General features: G+C 45.5%; 2 protein-coding genes and 1 long non-coding RNA gene across 4 annotated transcripts in view; 2 read left to right on the top strand and 1 right to left on the bottom strand.

Moving 5' to 3' along the window:
- Positions 1-18797, bottom strand: part of LOC309506480 — a 352573-nt gene that overhangs the window by 93799 nt on the left and 239977 nt on the right. The gene's annotated exons all lie outside the window — the stretch shown is intronic.
- Positions 1-18797, top strand: part of LOC309506328 (uncharacterized protein) — an 89446-nt gene that overhangs the window by 46051 nt on the left and 24598 nt on the right. The gene's annotated exons all lie outside the window — the stretch shown is intronic.
- Positions 1067-3076, top strand: LOC309505776 (uncharacterized protein; the record flags this gene model as incomplete). Its single annotated transcript, XM_082179235.1, has 3 exons — positions 1067-1521; positions 1759-2901; positions 3051-3076. The coding sequence occupies exons 1-3, from the start codon at positions 1437-1439 to the stop codon at positions 3074-3076; spliced, it is 1254 nt and encodes a 417-aa protein (XP_082035361.1). The 5' UTR covers positions 1067-1436.

Here is an 18797-nt window from a genome sequence, read left to right as displayed (position 1 = left end):
ATGAATAACATGCGCAACGCTCCACTGACTTTAGACGAGGTTTTTCCTGGTCAGTGGCGGAATTGTTTTCTAAACCTACAAAATAGCACCGGGGAACGTTTGCGCTGGAACACGCCTCCTCTTTTCGCTGCACCGCCCCCGGGAGCGCAAGTTCATTTCCTAACTTACCGACGTGCTTCTGTGGAGGGAAAAGTCCGCTTTGCGCGGGTGCAAAATAGGAATGATACATGCGTCGGTGTACAAAGTCAATTGCGCTGGGTGCAAGATAGGGCCCTTGATTGTTGAACATTCCGTAATGTGTTATACTTGTGCTGGGATCGTCTGTTTGTTTGTAGTGTTTATTTTTTGTTGTATATATTGTTTGTAGTGTTTGTTTTCTGTTTTATTTTTATATATTTGTTTATTCTGTGTCTATTTTATATTGAATTTTTGGTTGGTATATTATATGTTGTTTATTATGTTATCAGGTAGCTTCTTTGGGGTTCCCCATTTCATACGACCTACATATGACCATTGTTTATCATGTAATTGTGTTTAATGATACAATGATGACGTGTGAAATAAACGAAATGAAACGAAACGATTTGAATGTATATCTGAAGGGAAATGACTGTCTTCATAAAAGTTTCGATGACATCTTATTTTATCTTTCCTCAGTAATGCCTAATAAAGTAGTGTTTATAAGCGCAGCGCTGCTTGTGTTCAGGAGTAACCGCTGTATTTCTGCTTTTCCATAAGCGCCACCTTCTGTCAGAGAGAGAATCTGCACTCATTACATAAAAATTCTTTAGGCTCAAATATGAGGTTCATCATTTTCATTTTAGAAAAGTTTTTGTTTCATCAAAACTGGTATTATTTTAACATTTTACAGTTTAAGATGTTACCATTGTGTAACCATCAAAATGCTCTTTGAACTAAATTAAAGGCATCATATTGTTTTCTGTTAAAGTAATCCAGTATAAATTCAGTAAATTATCTTTGATTTTTCCAGATCTGGTCCTGTGAGCGTCAATATCACACAGTGATCACAGTTCAAAACTGCAGTGAAGCCCCTCCCACAACAATTCACCAATAAATACTGGGAATATTCAGAAAATAAGTAATTTAAGTATAGCCAAATGTGTAAATAAGTTATTTTACTATTATAATCATGTATTTCTGCCACTGTGAACAAGAGGCTGGCAAGTGAATGGTGTGTTTACAGCTGTACTCCTATTTCAGGCCCGCAAGAATGTGACATATGGTGAAGACCTTCCCACCTGTCCATCTCTTAAAATATCTGTAGAATGCGTTACCACTTTGGGAAGGATGTGTGGATATATACTTGAGTGTGAGGCAGGACTCTGCAGTTGTTTCAGCAGAAGCTGCTTAGCTTTATATATTTGAAGAATAAAGTCCATCTCTGGCATCAAAACCCCAATACTGTGCTGTTAAAGATGGAGTTTATTAAAGAGGAGTTTGAAGACATGAGTGATCCAGAACCATCCAGCATAAAACATGAAGATACTGAGGAACAAACAGGTTGGTTTCCATTCTTGATCCTTCAATAATTTATGAATTAATAATCAGTATTTGGATGATAAATGATAGAGAAATGCATGTAAATGATCATAACCTTGTATAAAACTGAACTGACCTTTCCACATCAAAGATACATTATACTCACACAGACAGATACCTTATGTGTGGTTTTCTGCTAAGTTTTTATTTGATTTTATTTTCTCAACTGATTCTAACAGCTTAATACATATATTTTAGACCAGCTGGAAGTGAAGGAGCAAAGACAGAATCTAAATGATGTAAAGAAACACTGTGACTTCAAAACTCAAGGAACAAAAGTCAAAGAGGTGCACTCCTGCTCTCAGTGTGGAAAGAGTTTCCAAAGGAAAAGAAACCTTAAGACACACATAAGAATTCACACTGGAGAGAAACCGTATACATGCACTCAGTGTGGAAAGAGTTTTTCTCAAGCCTCAGGTCTCAGTAAACATCTGCGCATTCACTCTGGAGAAAAACCATTTAACTGTGATCAGTGTGGTAAAGGTTTTATTTCATCATCAAATCTAAAACAACACCTGATAGTTCATTCAGATGAGAAGCCTTATGTGTGTTCTCTCTGTGGAAAGAGTTTTTCAAGACTGGACAATTTTAAACTGCACCAGAAAACACATAATGAAGTGAGAGATCATGTGTGTTGTGACTGTGGGAAGAGCTTTACTACATCTGGTAATCTGAAACGGCACCAAATAATTCATACTGGAGAAAAACCTTTCAAGTGCTCATATTGTGACAAGAGTTTCGCTCAGTCTGGACACCTGAAAGAACATGAGCGAGTTCATACTGGAGAGAAGCCGTACCACTGTACTCAGTGTGAGAAGAGTTTCAGAAATTCAAAAGGTTTGATAAATCATCTGCGAAGTCACTCTGGAGAAAAACCTTACAAGTGCTCATATTGTGAGAAGAGTTTCAAAAATTCAACAGGTTTAATATATCATCTGCGAAGTCACTCTGGAGAAAAACCATTTAACTGTGATCAGTGTGGTAAAGATTTTATTTTATCATCAAATCTTTCGCAACACCTGATAGTTCATTCAGATGAGAGGCCTTATGTGTGTTCTCTCTGTGGAAAGAGTTTTTCAAGACTGGACAGTTTTAAACGGCACCAGAAAACACATGATGGAGTGAAAGATCATGTGTGTTTGGACTGTGGGAAGAGCTTTACTACATCTGGTAATCTGAAACTGCACCAAAGTATTCATACTGGAGAAAAACCTTTCAAGTGCTCATATTGTGACAAGAGTTTCGCTCATTCTGGAAACCTGAAATCACACGAGCGAGTTCATACTGGAGAGAAGCCGTACTACTGTACTCAGTGTGAGAAGAGTTTCAGAGATTCAACAGGTTTGATATATCATCTACGTGTTCACTCTGGAGAAAAACCATTTAACTGTGATCAGTGTGGTAAAGATTTTATTTCATCATCAAATCTAAAATCACACCTGAAAGTTCATTCAGATGAGAGGCCTTATGTGTGTTCTCTCTGTGGAAAGAGTTTTTCAAGGCTGAACAGTTTTAAACAGCACCAGAAATCACATAATGAAGTGAAAGATCATGTGTGTTGTGACTGTGGGAAGAGCTTTACTAGAGCTGGTGAACTGAAACAGCATCAAAGAATTCATACTGGAGACCATCCTGGTAACACTTTATAATAACTGCATGCTATTAATCATTCGTTAAGCATTACTAAACAGTTAATTCATCATTTATAAAGCATTAATAGACATTAACAAGCAGTTTATAAATACAGCTATAAATGCTTTATTCTTATAAGCATATCTATATTTATAAGCATATCTATAATGTGTTTAATAATTGTATTTTCATACTTTATTAATGATCAGTTTATCATTTCTAAATGAAGTATAGCATTATTTACAAACCAGTTACATTATTTACCATTATTTACAAACTAGGTGTTGTAACTGATTTATAAGATCCCTTAGAAAGTGTAAGTAAATGTAGTAGATGCAGGTAGTTATAAAGCATTTAGTAGTGGTCAGTTAACTATTTTTGTGAGCTGATCTAAAGTGAGGACTAGTTATGCTTTGTAAAGCATTTATAAAGGAGATTTAAAGACTCACTGATCTTCTAAACAGAAAAAGGAAACAAACACAACACAGTGATACAGGACATAAAATATTTAACAGCCTTTAAATCTCCTTTGTAAATGCTTTACAACACATAACTAGTCCTCACTTTAGATGAGCTCACAAAAATAGTTAACTGACCACTACTAAATGCTTTATAACTACCTGAATTAACCATTAATTACCATAAAAATACATGCTAATAAAGCATTTATTAACACACTAAGTAACTATTACTATATGTCTGAATAATAATATGTATTTAAACAGTTTATTAATCCTTACACTTTCTAAGTGATCTTATGAACTATGGAAGGCATTTTCTGCCAAATTTAAATAAATAAATTAAATGATTAAAATTAAAATCAAAACCAGATTAACGATTTCATTACAGAAAACAGTACGCAAAATATGTGACAAAATTGAGAATGAAATTAAATGATTTCATTTTCACAGTGACAGTGCATTATCCCTGTCAAATTGACATTTTAATCATTTAATTTATTTATTTCAATTTGGCAGAAAATGGCTTCCATAATGAACCACTGACAACTCCTAAATAACCGGTTTGTAAATAATGCAATACTTCATTTAGAAATGATAAATTGATCATTAATAAAGTATGAAAATACAACTATTAAACACATTATAGATATGCTTATAAATCAAGAGCAAAGCATTTATAACTGTATTTATAAACTGATTATTAATGTCTATTAATGCTTTATAAATGACAAATTAACTGTTTACTAATGCTTAACTAATGATTAATAGCGTGCAGTTATTATAAAGTGTTACCCTCTGGGGAAAGAGTTTTTCAAGGCTTAACAGTTTTAAACTACACCAGAAAACACACAATTAAGTGAGAGATCATGGGGCCCTATTTTAACGATCTGAAACTCAAGTATCAAGCGCGAAACGCAAGTAACTTTGTGGGCGGGTCTCGGGCGCTGTTGCATTATACCGGCGGGATAAATGACTCTTGCACCCGACGCAAATCTAAAATGGGTTGGTCTGAAGTAGCTTCATTATTCATAGGTGTGGTTTGGGCTTAACGTGAAATAAACCAATCAGAGCGACATCTCACATTCCCTTTAAGAGCAGGCGCGCTTGTTCCATGGCGGTTTGATATTATAACGGCGGATTTGCCAGGCGCGGTTCACAGCCGAGGAGACCGACGTTCTCGTCAGGGCCGTAAAAGACAGAGAAGTTACATTGGGGATGGGAGAACCCCACCCAAATTAGCTTCGGTTAAACAGGCGTATAATAATTTGGGTAAATGTGTAAGCTAGATTTATTCCTATCTTCATGGACACAACAATGATTTCCCTCGTGTGTTAATATTGTTCTTTGTAATAATGTATGGTTTTCTAAAAATGAGAACTGCTGCGTCTGTGTGTAGATGAGATAAGCAAAGTGCATGCGCGTTGTGCACACGCTACATTGATTATGGCCAAGCATGCGCCCTTAAAATAGCATATGAATAACATGTGCAACGTGCCACTGACTTTAGACGAGGTTTTTCCTGGTCAGTGGCGGAATTGTTTTCTAAACCTACAAAATAGCACCGGGGAACGTTTGCGCTGGAACACGCCTCCTCTTTTCGCTGCACCGCCCCCGGGAGCGCAAGTTCATTTCCTAACTTACCGACGTGCTTCTGTGGAGGGAAAAGTCCGCTTTGCGCGGGTGCAAAATAGGAATGATACATGCGTCGGTGTACAAAGTCAATTGCGCTGGGTGCAAGATAGGGCCCTTGATTGTTGAACATTCCGTAATGTGTTATACTTGTGCTGGGATCGTCTGTTTGTTTGTAGTGTTTATTTTTTGTTGTATATATTGTTTGTAGTGTTTGTTTTCTGTTTTATTTTTATATATTTGTTTATTCTGTGTCTATTTTATATTGAATTTTTGGTTGGTATATTATATGTTGTTTATTATGTTATCGGGTAGCTTCTTTGGGGTTCCCCATTTCATACGACCTACATATGACCATTGTTTATCCTGTAATTGTGTTTAATGATACAATGATGACCTGTGAAATAAACGAAACGAAACGAAACGATTTGAATGTATATCTGAAGGGAAATGACTGTCTTCATAAAAGTTTCGATGACATCTTATTTTATCTTTCCTCAGTATGATGCCTAATAAAGTAGTGTTTATAAGCGCAGCGCTGCTTGTGTTCAGGAGTAACCGCTGTATTTCTGCTTTTCCATAAGCGCCACCTTCTGTCAGAGAGAGAATCTGCACTCATTACATAAAAATTCTTTAGGCTCAAATATGAGGTTCATCATTTTCATTTTAGAAAAGTTTTTGTTTCATCAAAACTGGTATTATTTTCACATTTTACAGTTTAGGATGTTACCATTGTGTAACCATCAAAATGCTCTTTGAACTAAATTAAAGGCATCATATTGTTTTCTGTTAAAGTAATCCAGTATAAATTCAGTAAATTATCTTTGATTTTTCCAGATCTGGTCCTGTGAGCGTCAGTATCACACAGTGATCACAGTTCACACCTGCAGTGAAGCCCCTCACACAACAGTTCACCAATAAATACTGGGAATATTCAGAAAATAAGTAATTTAAGTATAGCCAAATGTGTAAATAAGTTATTTTACTATTATAATCATGTGTTTTTGCCACTGTGAACAAGAGGCTGGCAAGTGAATGGTGTGTTTACAGCTGTACTCCTATTTCAGGCCCGCAAGAATGTGACATATGGTGAAGACCTTCCCACCTGTCCACCTCTTAAAATATCTGTAGAATGCGTTACCACTTTGGGAAGGATGTGTGGATATATACTTGAGTGTGAGGCAGGACTCTGCAGTTGTTTCAGCAGAAGCTGCTTAGCTTTATATATTTGAAGAATAAAGTCCATCTCTGGCATCAGAACCCCAAGACTGTGCTGTTAAAGATGGAGTTTATTAAAGAGGAGATTGAAGACATGAGTGATCCAGAACCATCCAGCATAAAACATGAAGATACAGAGAAAGAAATAGGTTGGTTTCCATTCTTGATCCTTCAATAATTTATGAATTAATAATCAGTATATGGATGATAAATGATAGAGAAATGCATGTAAATGATCATAACCTTGTGTATAATTGAACTGACCTTTCCACATCAAAGATACATTATACTCACACAGACAGATACCGTATGTCTGGTTTTCTGGTAAGTTTTTTTTTTTTCAACTGATTCTAACTGCTTAATACATTTTTATTTTAGACCAGATGGAAGTGACGGAGCAAAAACAGAATCTAAATGACGTAAAGAAACACTGTGACTTACAAACTCAAGGAACAAAAGCCAAAAAGCTGCACTTCTGCTCTCAGTGTGGAAAGAGTTTCCAAATTAAAGCAAAGCTTAAGACACACATGAGAATTCACACTGGAGAAAAAACGTATACATGCACTCAGTGTGGAAAGAGTTTTACTCATGCATCAACTCTCAGTTATCATCTGCGCGTTCACTCTGGAGGAAAAACATTCAACTGTGATCAGTGTGGTAAAGATTTTATTTCATCATCAAGTTTAAAATCACACATGATAGTTCATTCAGATGAGAAGCCTTATGTGTGTTCTCTCTGTGGAATGAGTTTTTCACGGCTTAACAGTTTTAAATTGCACCAGAAAATACATAATGGAGTGAAAGATCATGTGTGTTGTGACTGTGGGAAGAGCTTTACTACATCTGGTGATCTGAAACAGCACCAAAGAAGTCATACTGGAGAAAGACCTTTCAAGTGCTCATATTGCGGCAAGAGTTTTACTCGGTCTGGAAGTCTGAAATCACACGAGCGAATTCATACTGGAGAGAAGCCGTACTACTGTACTCAGTGTGAGAAGAGTTTCAGAAATTCAAAAGGTTTGATATATCATCTACGCATTCACTCTGGAGAAAAACCATTCAACTGTGATCAGTGTGGTAAAGATTTCATTTCATCATCAAGTCTAAAAGAACACCTGATAGTTCATTCAGATGAGAAGCCTAATGTGTGTTCTCTCTGTGGAAAGAGATTTTCACGGCTTAACAGTTTTAAAGTGCACCAGAAAATACATAATGGAGTGAAAGATCATGTGTGTTGTGACTGTGGGAAGAGCTTTACTACGTCTGGTGATCTGAAAAAGCACCAAAGAATTCATACTGGAGATAAACCTTTCAAGTGCTCATATTGTGGCAAGAGTTTTACTCGGTCTGTGTTGTGACTGTGGGAAGAGCTTTACATTTACCCAACTGAAACGACACCAAAGAAGTTGGATGTTTTGTTGTTTAATTTCTGGATTTTCCTGTGTTTGGATTGTGTTCTTTGCCTGGTTTCTTATGCTCTGCCTGGATTTACTTTCTGGTCGTTTTGTTTAATAAAAAATTTCAAACTGAATCTGGATCCAATGCCATGTTTTTACTGAAACAGCCACCGTTACACACACACACACACACACACACTATAAAATGTTGAATGTGAGCAACATTTGTTTTCATGTCAAATACATTTAAGTAAACTGTGTGAGATACAATATGGAGTTTTTCCTAAAAGCACAATATCATCTAGATTAATTTGGTGAATTTGGTGAAAAGCTTGGAAAACTACAAAGAATTAAGAGTTGAAGCTTCACCAGTCAACAACTCTTACAGTGTAAATAATGTCATTGTTGCAGTTTATTTTCTGTGATAAAAGAGAAACAACCTCTTGTCTTGATCAATCTATTTAATGAACAGACAATTTATATAGTTTTAATCGCATTTAGTTTAAACATTCTATTTTAATACGGTGATAAATATGTTTGCGATTTACAGTATTATTGTAAAATCAACCTAAATTATCAGTTTGTAGCAAATTAGCTCAAGGGAATTATTCATTTTAATTATAACTTAATAATAAATATTTGGATCAGTAAATAGAATTAACTTGATGTAACAGAATTAATACAACAATCAACAAGTCTGTTTGCCCAGCTAAAGCTCAGTATTAATAATTTTTTCTAATAAATGTTAATTTCGGAGAAAGAGAAATAACCTTCTTACTGTACAGTACTACTCAGAGCATGTAGCCAAAATGATTAGGGACTCCAGAATATGAGCATAAACTTTATGTGACACGAACAAGACTTTATTAACTACAAAACACTTAGTGATGATGTTCTTTGATGCAGATCAACATTCACGTTGCACATTAACAAAGAAAAAGTTTGTGTTCATCAAGGAACAAAAGAAGGACGAAAAATGTGACAAACTTGTCATGTGTTTTTACGGGATGCGTGTGAACACACGCACAGATTCCAGAAAATCACCGGCAGTGTGAAAGTATTCTACCAAAATCAAACCCAGAGACAAATCCAACCAACCGACAAATCCCAGGACACATTGTCAGTGTATTTTCCGTAATTTCTGTGTGACAGTGGCTATACATGCATACAGTTTAGCAATGGAAGAAAAGCTGAAGCAGAATACAGGAAAACATCCATCCATCCATCTTCTTCCGCTTATCCGGGGCTGGGTCGTGGGGGCAGCAGTCTAAGCAGGGATGCCCAGACTTCCCTCTCCCTAGACACTTCCTCCAGCTCTTCCGGGGGGACACCGAGGCGTTCCCAAACCAGCCGGGAGACATAGTCCCTCCAGCATGTCCTAGGTCTTCCCCGGGGCCTCCTCCCAGTGGGACATGCCCGGAACACCTTCCCGGGAAGGCGACCAGGAGGCATCCGGAAAAGATGCCCGAGCCACCTCAGCTGGCCCCTCTCGATGTGGAGGAGCAGCGGCTCTACTCTGTGACCGAGCTTCTCACCCTATCTCTAAGGGATCGCCCAGCCACCCTGCGGAGAAAGCTAATTTCGGCCGCCTGTATCCGGGATCTTGTCCTTTCGGTTATGACCCACAGCTCATGACCATAGGTGAGAGTAGGAACGTAGATTGACAGGTAAATCGAGAGCTTCTGATGGGGCCACCGCGGCAACATTATCCGCCAAGAGCAGAGATGAAATCATGTGGTCCCCAAACCTGACACCCTCCGCCCCCAGACTGAGTCTAGAAATTCTGTCCATAAAAATGATGAACAGAACCGGCGACAAAGGGCAGCCCTGCCGGAGTCCAACATGCACCAGGAACAAGTCTGACTTACTACCGGCAATGCGAACCAAGCTCCTGCTCCGGTCGTACAGGGACCGGAGAGCCCTTAGCAGAGGGCCCTGGACCCCATACTCCCAGAGCACCCTCCACAGGATGCCACGAGGGACACAGTCGAATGCCTTCTACAAGTCCACAAAGCACATGTGGATTGGTTGGGCAAACTCCCATGAACCCTCCAACACCCTGGAGAGGGTATAGAGCTGGTCCAGTGTTCCACGACCGGGACGAAAACCGCACTGTTCCTCCTGGATCTGAGGTTTTACTATCGGCCATGTTCTCCTCTCCAGTACCCTGGCATAGACTTTCCCGGGGAGGCTGAGAAGTGTGATACCCCTATAGTTGAAGCACACCCTCCGGTCCCACTTCTTAAAAAGAGGGACCACCACCCCAGTCTGCCAGTCCAAAGGCACTGTCCCCAACCACCACGCGATGTTGCAGAGGCGTGTCAGACAAGACAGCCCCACAACATCCAGACACTTGAGGTACTCGTGGTGGATCTCATCCACCCCCAGTGCCTTGCCACCGAGGAGTTTCTTGACTACCTCGGTGACTTCAGCTTGGGTGATGGACGAGTCCACCTCCGAGCCCTCAGCCTCTGCTTCCTCAATGGAAGACGTGTCGGTGGTATTGAGGAGATCCTCGAAGTATTCCTTCCAGCGTCTGATGACATCCCCAGTCGAGGTCAACAGCTCCCCACCTCCACTGTAAACAGCGTTGGTAGGGCACTGCTTCCCCCTCCTGAGGCGCCAGACGGTTTGCCAGAATCTCTTCGAAGCTGACCAGTAGTCCTTCTCCATGGCCTCACCGAACTCCTCCCAGGCCCGATTTTTTGCCTCCACAACCACCCGGGCTGCAGTCTGCTTGGCCTGTCGGTACCCGTCAGCTGCCTCAGGAGTCCCAAAAGCCAGCCTGGCCCGATAGGACTCCTTCAGCTTTACGGCATCCCTTACTTCCGGTGTCCACCACCGGGTTCGGGGATTGTCGCCTCGACAGGCACCGGAGACCTTACGGCCACAGCTCCGAGTGGCCGCGTCAACAATGGAGGTGGAGAACATGGTCCACTCGGACTCAATATCTCCAGACTCCCTCGGGATCCGGTCAAAGCCGGAGGTGGAAGTCAAAGATCTCTCTGACAGGGGATTCGGCCAAACGTTCCCAACAGACCCTCACAGTATGTTTGGGTCTGCCGAGTCTGTCCAGCTTCCTCCCCTGCCATCGGATCCAACTCACCACCAGGTGGTGATCAGTTGACAGCTCCGCCCCTCTCTTCACCCGAGTGTCCAAGACCACAAAGTCGATCACTGACCTCCAGCCTAGGGTGTCCTGGTGCCATGTGCACTGATGGACACCCTTATGCTTGAACATGGTGTTCGTTATGGACAAGCTGTAACTAGCACAGAAGTCCAATGACAGAACACCACTCGGGTTCAGATCAGAGGGGCCGTTCCTCCCAATCACGCCCCTCCAGGTGTCACTGTCGCTGCCCACGTGGGCGTTGGGAAGCGACTCTCTCGTTCACTGGGGTGAACTCCAACACATGACGGCTGAGCTGGGGGGCTACAAGCAAACCCACACCAGCCCGCCGTCTCTCACCATGGACAACTCCAGAGTGGTAAAGAGTCCATCCTCTCTCAAGGAGTATGGTTCCAGAGCCCAAGCCGTGGGTGGAGGTGATCCCGACTATCTCTAGTTGGTACCTCTCAACCTCTCGCACAATCTCAGGCTCCTTCCCCGCCAGAGAGGTGACGTTCCACGTCCCTAGAGCTAGTTTCCGTGTCCAGGGATCGGGTTGTCGAGGCCCTCGCCTTCGACTGCCGCCCGATCCACTACGCACCGGCCCCTTACGGTCCCTCCTGTAGGTGGTGAGCCCGCAGGAGGGCGGCCCCATGTCGCTCCTTCGGGCCCATGGGGGAGGCCCGGCCACCAGGCACTCGCATACGAGCCCCAACCCCAGGCCTGGCTCCAGGGTGGGGCCCTGGCTGCCCGGGTACTCAAACCCCTCCACCACGGTAAGGTGGCAGTTTAAGGAGGGGACAAGTTGTATAAATTCAGTAGGTCAACAGCCTTGAGCAAACCATCAGTTAAGTTCTCCAACACACCTTTCTTTAAAAGGGGTAGGGTTACTTAATGTATCAAATAATGAGACTAAGTTTGATACTTGCATGTCTCACAGCTTTTCTCTCTAAAATGTGTGATTTCAGCAAGATTTTTGTTAAATACAAATGGATATCGGTGATATCAAGAGGATTTGGCATTTCCAATAAATGTATTGAATGATTATTAATAATATTAGTATTAGTATTAATATTAATATTAGTATTAGTATTATAAGGGTACTTTTATTATTAAATTGATATTAAAATTAATTTGCAGTGCATCTGCAATAATTTCACAGCGGAGGCTTACTCCTCATTGAAAATAATAAAAAAAAACATTTAGGTCTATTACACATGTAAGGGTTGCTCTGTTATGAAGGCGCGAAGACAACGATGAAGGTTTTTTTAAGACAAGATAATTTAATTAACCATTTGATGAAACAGAAAACAGGGAGGGATGGGGGGACGGGCGGTACCGGCAGTTCGAGAGACCAGGGCGGTTCAGGCTGAGCAGATGGCAAGGGAGGATCAGGCAGTGCAGGCGGCCATGGCTGGGACAACCCTTCGGACGGCCATGGCGGGGACCTATAGCCCCCTCCCCCCCTAAAATTTTCTTGGGCGGAATAAAGGACTTAGTCTCGAGGACAGGATCAGGGACAGGCTTTAAGGGTTCAGGTGGCGTGGCGGCGGCCATCATGGGTGAGGTGACTTTCACAAACAATGTTGGAATTTAAAGGTGCTCTAAGCGATGCCACGCGTTTTTTAGGCCAAAACATTTTTTGTCACATACAGCAAACATCTCCTCACTATCCGCTAGCTACCTGTCCCCTGAACACACTGTAAAAAACGCAGTCTCTGTAGACACCCCAGGCTCCACAAACGGCAACAAAAACAAACTGGGCTCACCCGCACCACGAAACATAACAAACAGTGCTCCAGCCAATCACTGGAAAGAAGAATTTGAGGGTGGGGTTTGGGGGGTTAGTGCGCGTACAGATGAAGGGGGTGTGGAGGAGAGAGAAGCAGAAGAGGGAAGTTTGAATTATGGCCGACACACGACCAAAAAGACGACGTTCCGATGAACAAATTGCAAAGAAGAGGGACAAGGATAAGAAACGCACGCGAAATACCGAATTTACATCGGAAAAACCTTCGAAAGGTGGCGAGAACTCCGCCGACAGAAGGGATTCCAATCCAACATTCAGTTGCTCTGTTTTTTTTTAGAACAGGTGGGCAAATGCATTTTTCTTTCTAAACTGACGTTCATGTTCGCCAAACCAACACAAGGATGTAATTAGCTAGAACTATGCAGTCAGCGTTAACTTTGGCGAATACAACATATATGTTTCTAGCAGCTAACGTTAGCGATCAATCTCTATTGTAAATGATCAAGAAAATTCACAGTAGGGCGACAATTTGTGTGAATGATTGTTCTCTTACGAGAGTACTCTCGTGTTGCGTAAGCTAGCTTACGCTACGGGAAAAACCCTTTTCTCGAGAATACTGAAGCCAAAAATTATCCTTAATTTTGCATTAATTTAAGACGCATTGCTGCATAAGCAGACCGTGGCTACAGGCTATAAAAGCAGGCCCGTGAGGTTGTTCTCTGATTTTTCAACTCTTCAGCGAAGTGGACACTCACCTCGCTGTTCTCCGGAGAAGCTGCGCCGTCGAAGAGCCTTCAGCGGGACGAGCTTCAAGCCGGCCATCTCGCCGCTTCCTCTGCCGTTCCTGCTGCGCTATCTGGCGCCGATATCCTTTTCTTCTGCGTGTTACGTTACACACGCTTGCACCTAAAAGAGCAAGGCGTTGTTTCAAATGCCTCTTTTCAAGAAGTGCGGCTCTTGCCGAGCCGATCTCAGCGACGGGGACCGCCACATCCTGTGCGTTTCCTGCCTGGGACACACACACGCGGACCACGCGCTTTCCCTGGGCGGCTGCCTGGAATGTGAAGCGATGTCTATGGCGACCCTGCGGGCTCGCCTAGCATCTTTCAGCGTGGATCCCGCCCCTCCGCTTCTCTCCTCTGGGCCACGGCATAAAAAGCGCGTTCACAGAGAACGCCGGAGGCATCTGCCGCGAGCGCTTGCATGCCGGATCTCTCCCCGTGTGCATCGCTCCCTGAATCCCCCACCTCTATCACGGCCAGCCGCCCGCTGTGCATATTGAGTCGGGGGGAGATGACGAAGAAGGGGACAGCTGCTCTATTCTGGCTTCTGACTGCGAAGAATGGTCGGGCTCCAGGAATCGAGCGGTGTGCGGTCTACGTTCGACGCCGAGCTTCTTCGCCTGCTTACTAAGGCCTTGGAGGACCTCGGCCTCGATTGGTCGCTTCCTGACGAGCCTGCACCCAGCAGGCTGGACGGTTGCTTTCTGCCAGGCCGCCGCTCGACGCCTCACACCAGGCCTGCCCCCTTTCTTCCGGAGCTCCACGAGGAGCTCACTAAGAGCTGGAAGGCGCCATTTTCTGCCAGGCTGCGCTCTTCTGTCTCTTCAACGCTCTCTCTAGTAGACGGCGCGAAAGACAAAGGCTATCTCTGCATTCCTCCGGTCGAGGAACCCGTAGCCGCACACCTCTGCCCGCCTTTACGCCGGATGGCAGTCTCATCCTTCACTGCCTTCCAAAGCCTGCAGGACTACTTCGGCTTTGATCGGTCGCGCCTACACCGCCACCGATCAAGCCGCGTCTGCACTTCATACGATGGCCGTGCTTCAGGTGTATCAGGCCGACCTTCTCCGTAAAATGGACGAGGCGGGCCCGAACCCTGAGAATTTCTCTGACCTCAGGAGCGCGACCGACTTAGCGCTACGAGCCACCAAGTCCGCTGCTCAGGCCATCGGGAGGAATATGGCGTCTCTCACTGTCACTGAGAGGCACTTGTGGTTGACACTGTCCGACATGAAGGAGTCCGACAGAGCCACTTTCCTCGACGCGCCCGTGGCGCCATCCGGTCTCTTCGGCCCGGCTGTCAAGGGGTTTTCGGAGCGGTACTCAGAGGTACGGAAAACCTCCCAGGCTATGCGGCATTTCTTGCCGAAGCGCTCCAGTTCCGCTATGGGCCGCTCTAAGCAGCCGTCCAATCGGAAGTCAGCGCCACAGCCTCCCCCGCCGTCAGCCTCACAGCGCCGTCAGCTGAGGGACTCCCAGCAGCGCTCACGCTCTTCCAGCCGCCAAAGACCGCCTCCCCCTCGGGGACCCCGGTCCAAGATTGTGCTGAAGGCAGAGCCCTCAAAGTCTTCCTGACCGTGCTAGGAAGACGAAGATGGTCGAGTCCCGCTGCGGCCGGACCGCCATCGAAATCAGCGCGCCTCGCTCTCACAGTTCCCTCAGCAGAGATGACTGGAGATGTGTATTTCACAGCCAACGAGCCCGTTACACAACACGCTCGCCTGTACCCAAAGGCCGTTTTTACGGCCGCCCAAATATATCACAGAAAGAGCAAATCTTTTTATCCGGCTCACACCGATGGTGTTATAAATGCAGGTCATGTGCCCACTCCACAGTGTTCGCGCCTACATACAAACACGGCCGGTTCAGTGATTCACACTCATTCACGGCCCATATCCATAAACTCGGCTCACGCCGTGTGTGTTTCAAATGTGGAAGAGGTGCCCGCTGTACAGCGCTCATCCCTTCACACAAACACGGGCTGCTCTGTGATAAGCACTCAGTCAGAGCCCCCGTCAATAAACACAAAACGTGTCCCGTGTGTAAATCACCCTCTACCAGACACGAGCTGTGTTATGTGTGTGCGAAGCGCGCGCACCTCCATGAGCGCGCGCTCTCTCTCAGGCGCTGTGAGATATGTGCCACACACACACAGCGACAACAGCCCGCGCGTTATTCTCCCTCTAGCCTTTCACATAAAGGCATGGAGGGAGCTGCCGGGCGTGTCAGAATGGGTACTGAACACGGTAGAACGAGGCTATTCACTACAGTTCGCTACAGAAATCTCTTTTCTGGGAACAGACTTAGACTCTGTGTCAATGACAGCGTGGCTGACGTCACAGCGCGCGCTGCAGATTCAGCGCTCAGCTGCAGCTTTCAGGACCGGCAGCATTTTTCCTCTCAAACGTTTTCAGAGGATGCTGGGTCTTATGGCTTCGGCCTCGGCAGTGCTTCAACCGGGCTTGCTTTTCATGCGCCCGCTGCAGCACTGGCTGAAAACGCGGGTCCCGTTGCGAGCATGGTCCGCTGGCCGCGTTCGCCTCAGGGTAACTCAGAACTGTGTCACAGCACTGAATCCCTGGAAGGCGGCAGACTGGTATCAGTCAGGAGTGGATCTGGGCATGACTTCGAGACGAAAAGTAATCTCGACAGACGCATCCAACTCAGGTTGGGGCGCCCTCTACGAGGGCAGACCAGTGTTTGGTCTGTGGGCAGCCTCAGAAAGGCGCCTACACATAAACTGTCTGGAGATGAAAGCGGTCGAATATGCCTTGAGATACTTTCTCCCCCTCCTCAAAGGCCACAACGTTTTGGTCCGCACGGACAACATGTCAGTGGTATCATACATCAACCGCCAGGGCGGTCTCAGGTCACGGAGCCTTCACAAGCTGGCGGAACGCCTCCTCTTGTGGGCCCATCACAACCTGCGCTCACTGAGAGCATCGCATGTCCCGGGCTGCCAAAATGTGGGACCAGACATGCTGTCCAGGGACAACGTTCCCCCCGGGGAATGGTCCCTGCACCCTCAGGTAGCCCAGTTACTATGGGACATCTTCGGCAGAGCGGATGTCGACCTCTTTGCGTCGACAGAGAACGCGCACTGCCCAGTATTCTTCACGAAACAGAGAGATGCGCTGGCCCACGACTGGCCCAGCCGTCCGCTCTATGCGTTCCCCCCGATCGCGATGTTACCACAGGTAATCAAGCGCATCAGGGAGAGCAAATGCTCTGTGCTCCTCGTTGCGCTGCTCTGGAGGAATCAAGTGTGGTTCTCAGAGCTGATGCAACTGACGAGCACGACCCCGTGGCCGATTCCGGTGAGGAAAGATCTCCTCTCCCAGGCCAGGGGCACGATCTGGCACCCGCGCCCCGACTTATGGGCCCTACATGCATGGGCCATCAACGGGTACCCGCTGACCTCCCAGCGGCAGTGTTGAACACAATTACTCAGGCTAGAGCACCCTCTACGAGAAGGCTCTACGCCTCTAAATGGTCAGTGTTTTCCGGCTGGTGCTCAGCCCGAAACTTAGACCCACAGCGCTGTAGCGTTACAGAGGTTCTCTCCTTTCTGCAAGAGCTTTTGGACGAGGGCAGGTCCCCCTCCACGCTCAAAGTGTATGTGGCGGCCATTGCTGCGTTTACAAAACCCTTGCATGGCCGGTCACTGGGTAGAGACGACTTCATTGTTAGGTTCCTAAGAGGAGCTAGAAGGTTAAATCCTACTCAGCCCCCTCTGGTTCCAGCCTGGGACCTCTCCTTGGTCCTGGATGCCATGAAGGGCGAACCCTTTGAACCCCTTCAGTCCGTGGATTTGCGGTATCTTTCCCTGAAGACCGCTTTTCTCATGGCTCTCGCTTCAGTTAAGAGAGTGGGTGACCTTCACGCGCTCTCTGTGAGTGCTTCGTGCTTGGAGTTTGGGCCTAATGACTCTAAAGTCATCCTTAAACCGAGGCACGGTTATGTCCCCAAAGTGCTTTCCACTCCGTTCAGATCACAGATCATTTCACTGTCAGCTCTTCCGAGATCTGAGGGTGAGGACGATGTGAATTTTCTCTGCCCTGTCAGGGCGCTGAGAATATATGTCGAACGGTCTGATGCTTTCAGGCAGTCAGAGCAGCTCTTCGTTTCGTTTGGTGGCCGCGCTAAGGGCTTAGCCACATCGAAACAGAGCCTGTCCAGATGGATAGTTGACGCTATCGCTATGGCTTATAGGTCTAAGAACCTTCATTGCCCTCTAGGCATCAGAGCGCAGTCTCTCTCCATGATATTTGTATGTCGGCGGGCTGGGCCTCCCCGTCTGCATTTATCAGGTTTTATAACCTGGAGGTGCCTGCCCTACAGGCTAAACTGTTGTCAGTCTAACATACTAGCTCTGTTCGCTCTCGCTGCAGATCGACACAGACTGTGTGTGGTTCGTGTTATACACAGGCTCCAGATCGACAGACCAGGTCTTCCTGTCTGTGATCGATTTTCACCTGTCCTTCGGGTTCAGGTGGCTGACAGGCAGTGTTATCATTCTTAGTTCAGCCCACGGATGTCCCTGGCTGTTCTACTGTATTAAGCACCCATTCCCACACTCTGGAATGGTTATCACTCCCTGGGCCCACCCCTCGTCGGCCCAGATATTACCACTTACGTTTGTCCCCGGGCACATGCCCTTGGGAACGTGCATGTGGACCTTCTCTAGCACGCACGGCGTTTTACATTGGGTTCCCGTAGCGTAAGCTAGCTTACGCAACACGAGAGTACTCTCGTAAGAGAACGCTCTCGGTTACTAACGTAACCTCGGTTCTCTCTAGATGAGGGAACGAGTGTTGCGTAACCCTGCCGTGCTTGTGCTACTTCTGGTTCGCTTCAGATTGAAAAACCAGAGAACAACCTCACGGGCCTGCTTTTATAGCCTGTAGCCACGCCCATTCTGGCGGGACGTGACGCGCACGGGCGCCCGCGCCCTCATTGGTGCTTCGTCACGAGCAGGCCCTGGATAGGTTGCAGCAGTTGCTGCTGAGCAACCAATAGGCGCGCGAGTCGCTCTGCCTAGGTCTGCTTATGCAGCAATGCGTTTTGGCTTCAGTATTCTCGAAAAAAGGGTTTTACGCAACACTCGTTCCCTCATCTAGAGAGAACCAAGGTTACTTTAGTAACCGAGAGCGTTTTCACCCACTGTTTGTTATGAATATGAATGTTCATTTTAGGGGTGACCCCGAATAGTTGAAGATTCGATGCTTCGATAGGAGGAGCCTGATTCGACTACCGATC

The sequence above is a fragment of the Leuciscus leuciscus genome, assembly GCF_965113295.1.
Source record: "Leuciscus leuciscus genome assembly, chromosome: 9".
In the NCBI taxonomy this organism is placed as follows: Eukaryota; Metazoa; Chordata; class Actinopteri; order Cypriniformes; family Leuciscidae; genus Leuciscus; species Leuciscus leuciscus.
This window is presented reverse-complemented; position numbering and strand designations above follow the sequence as displayed.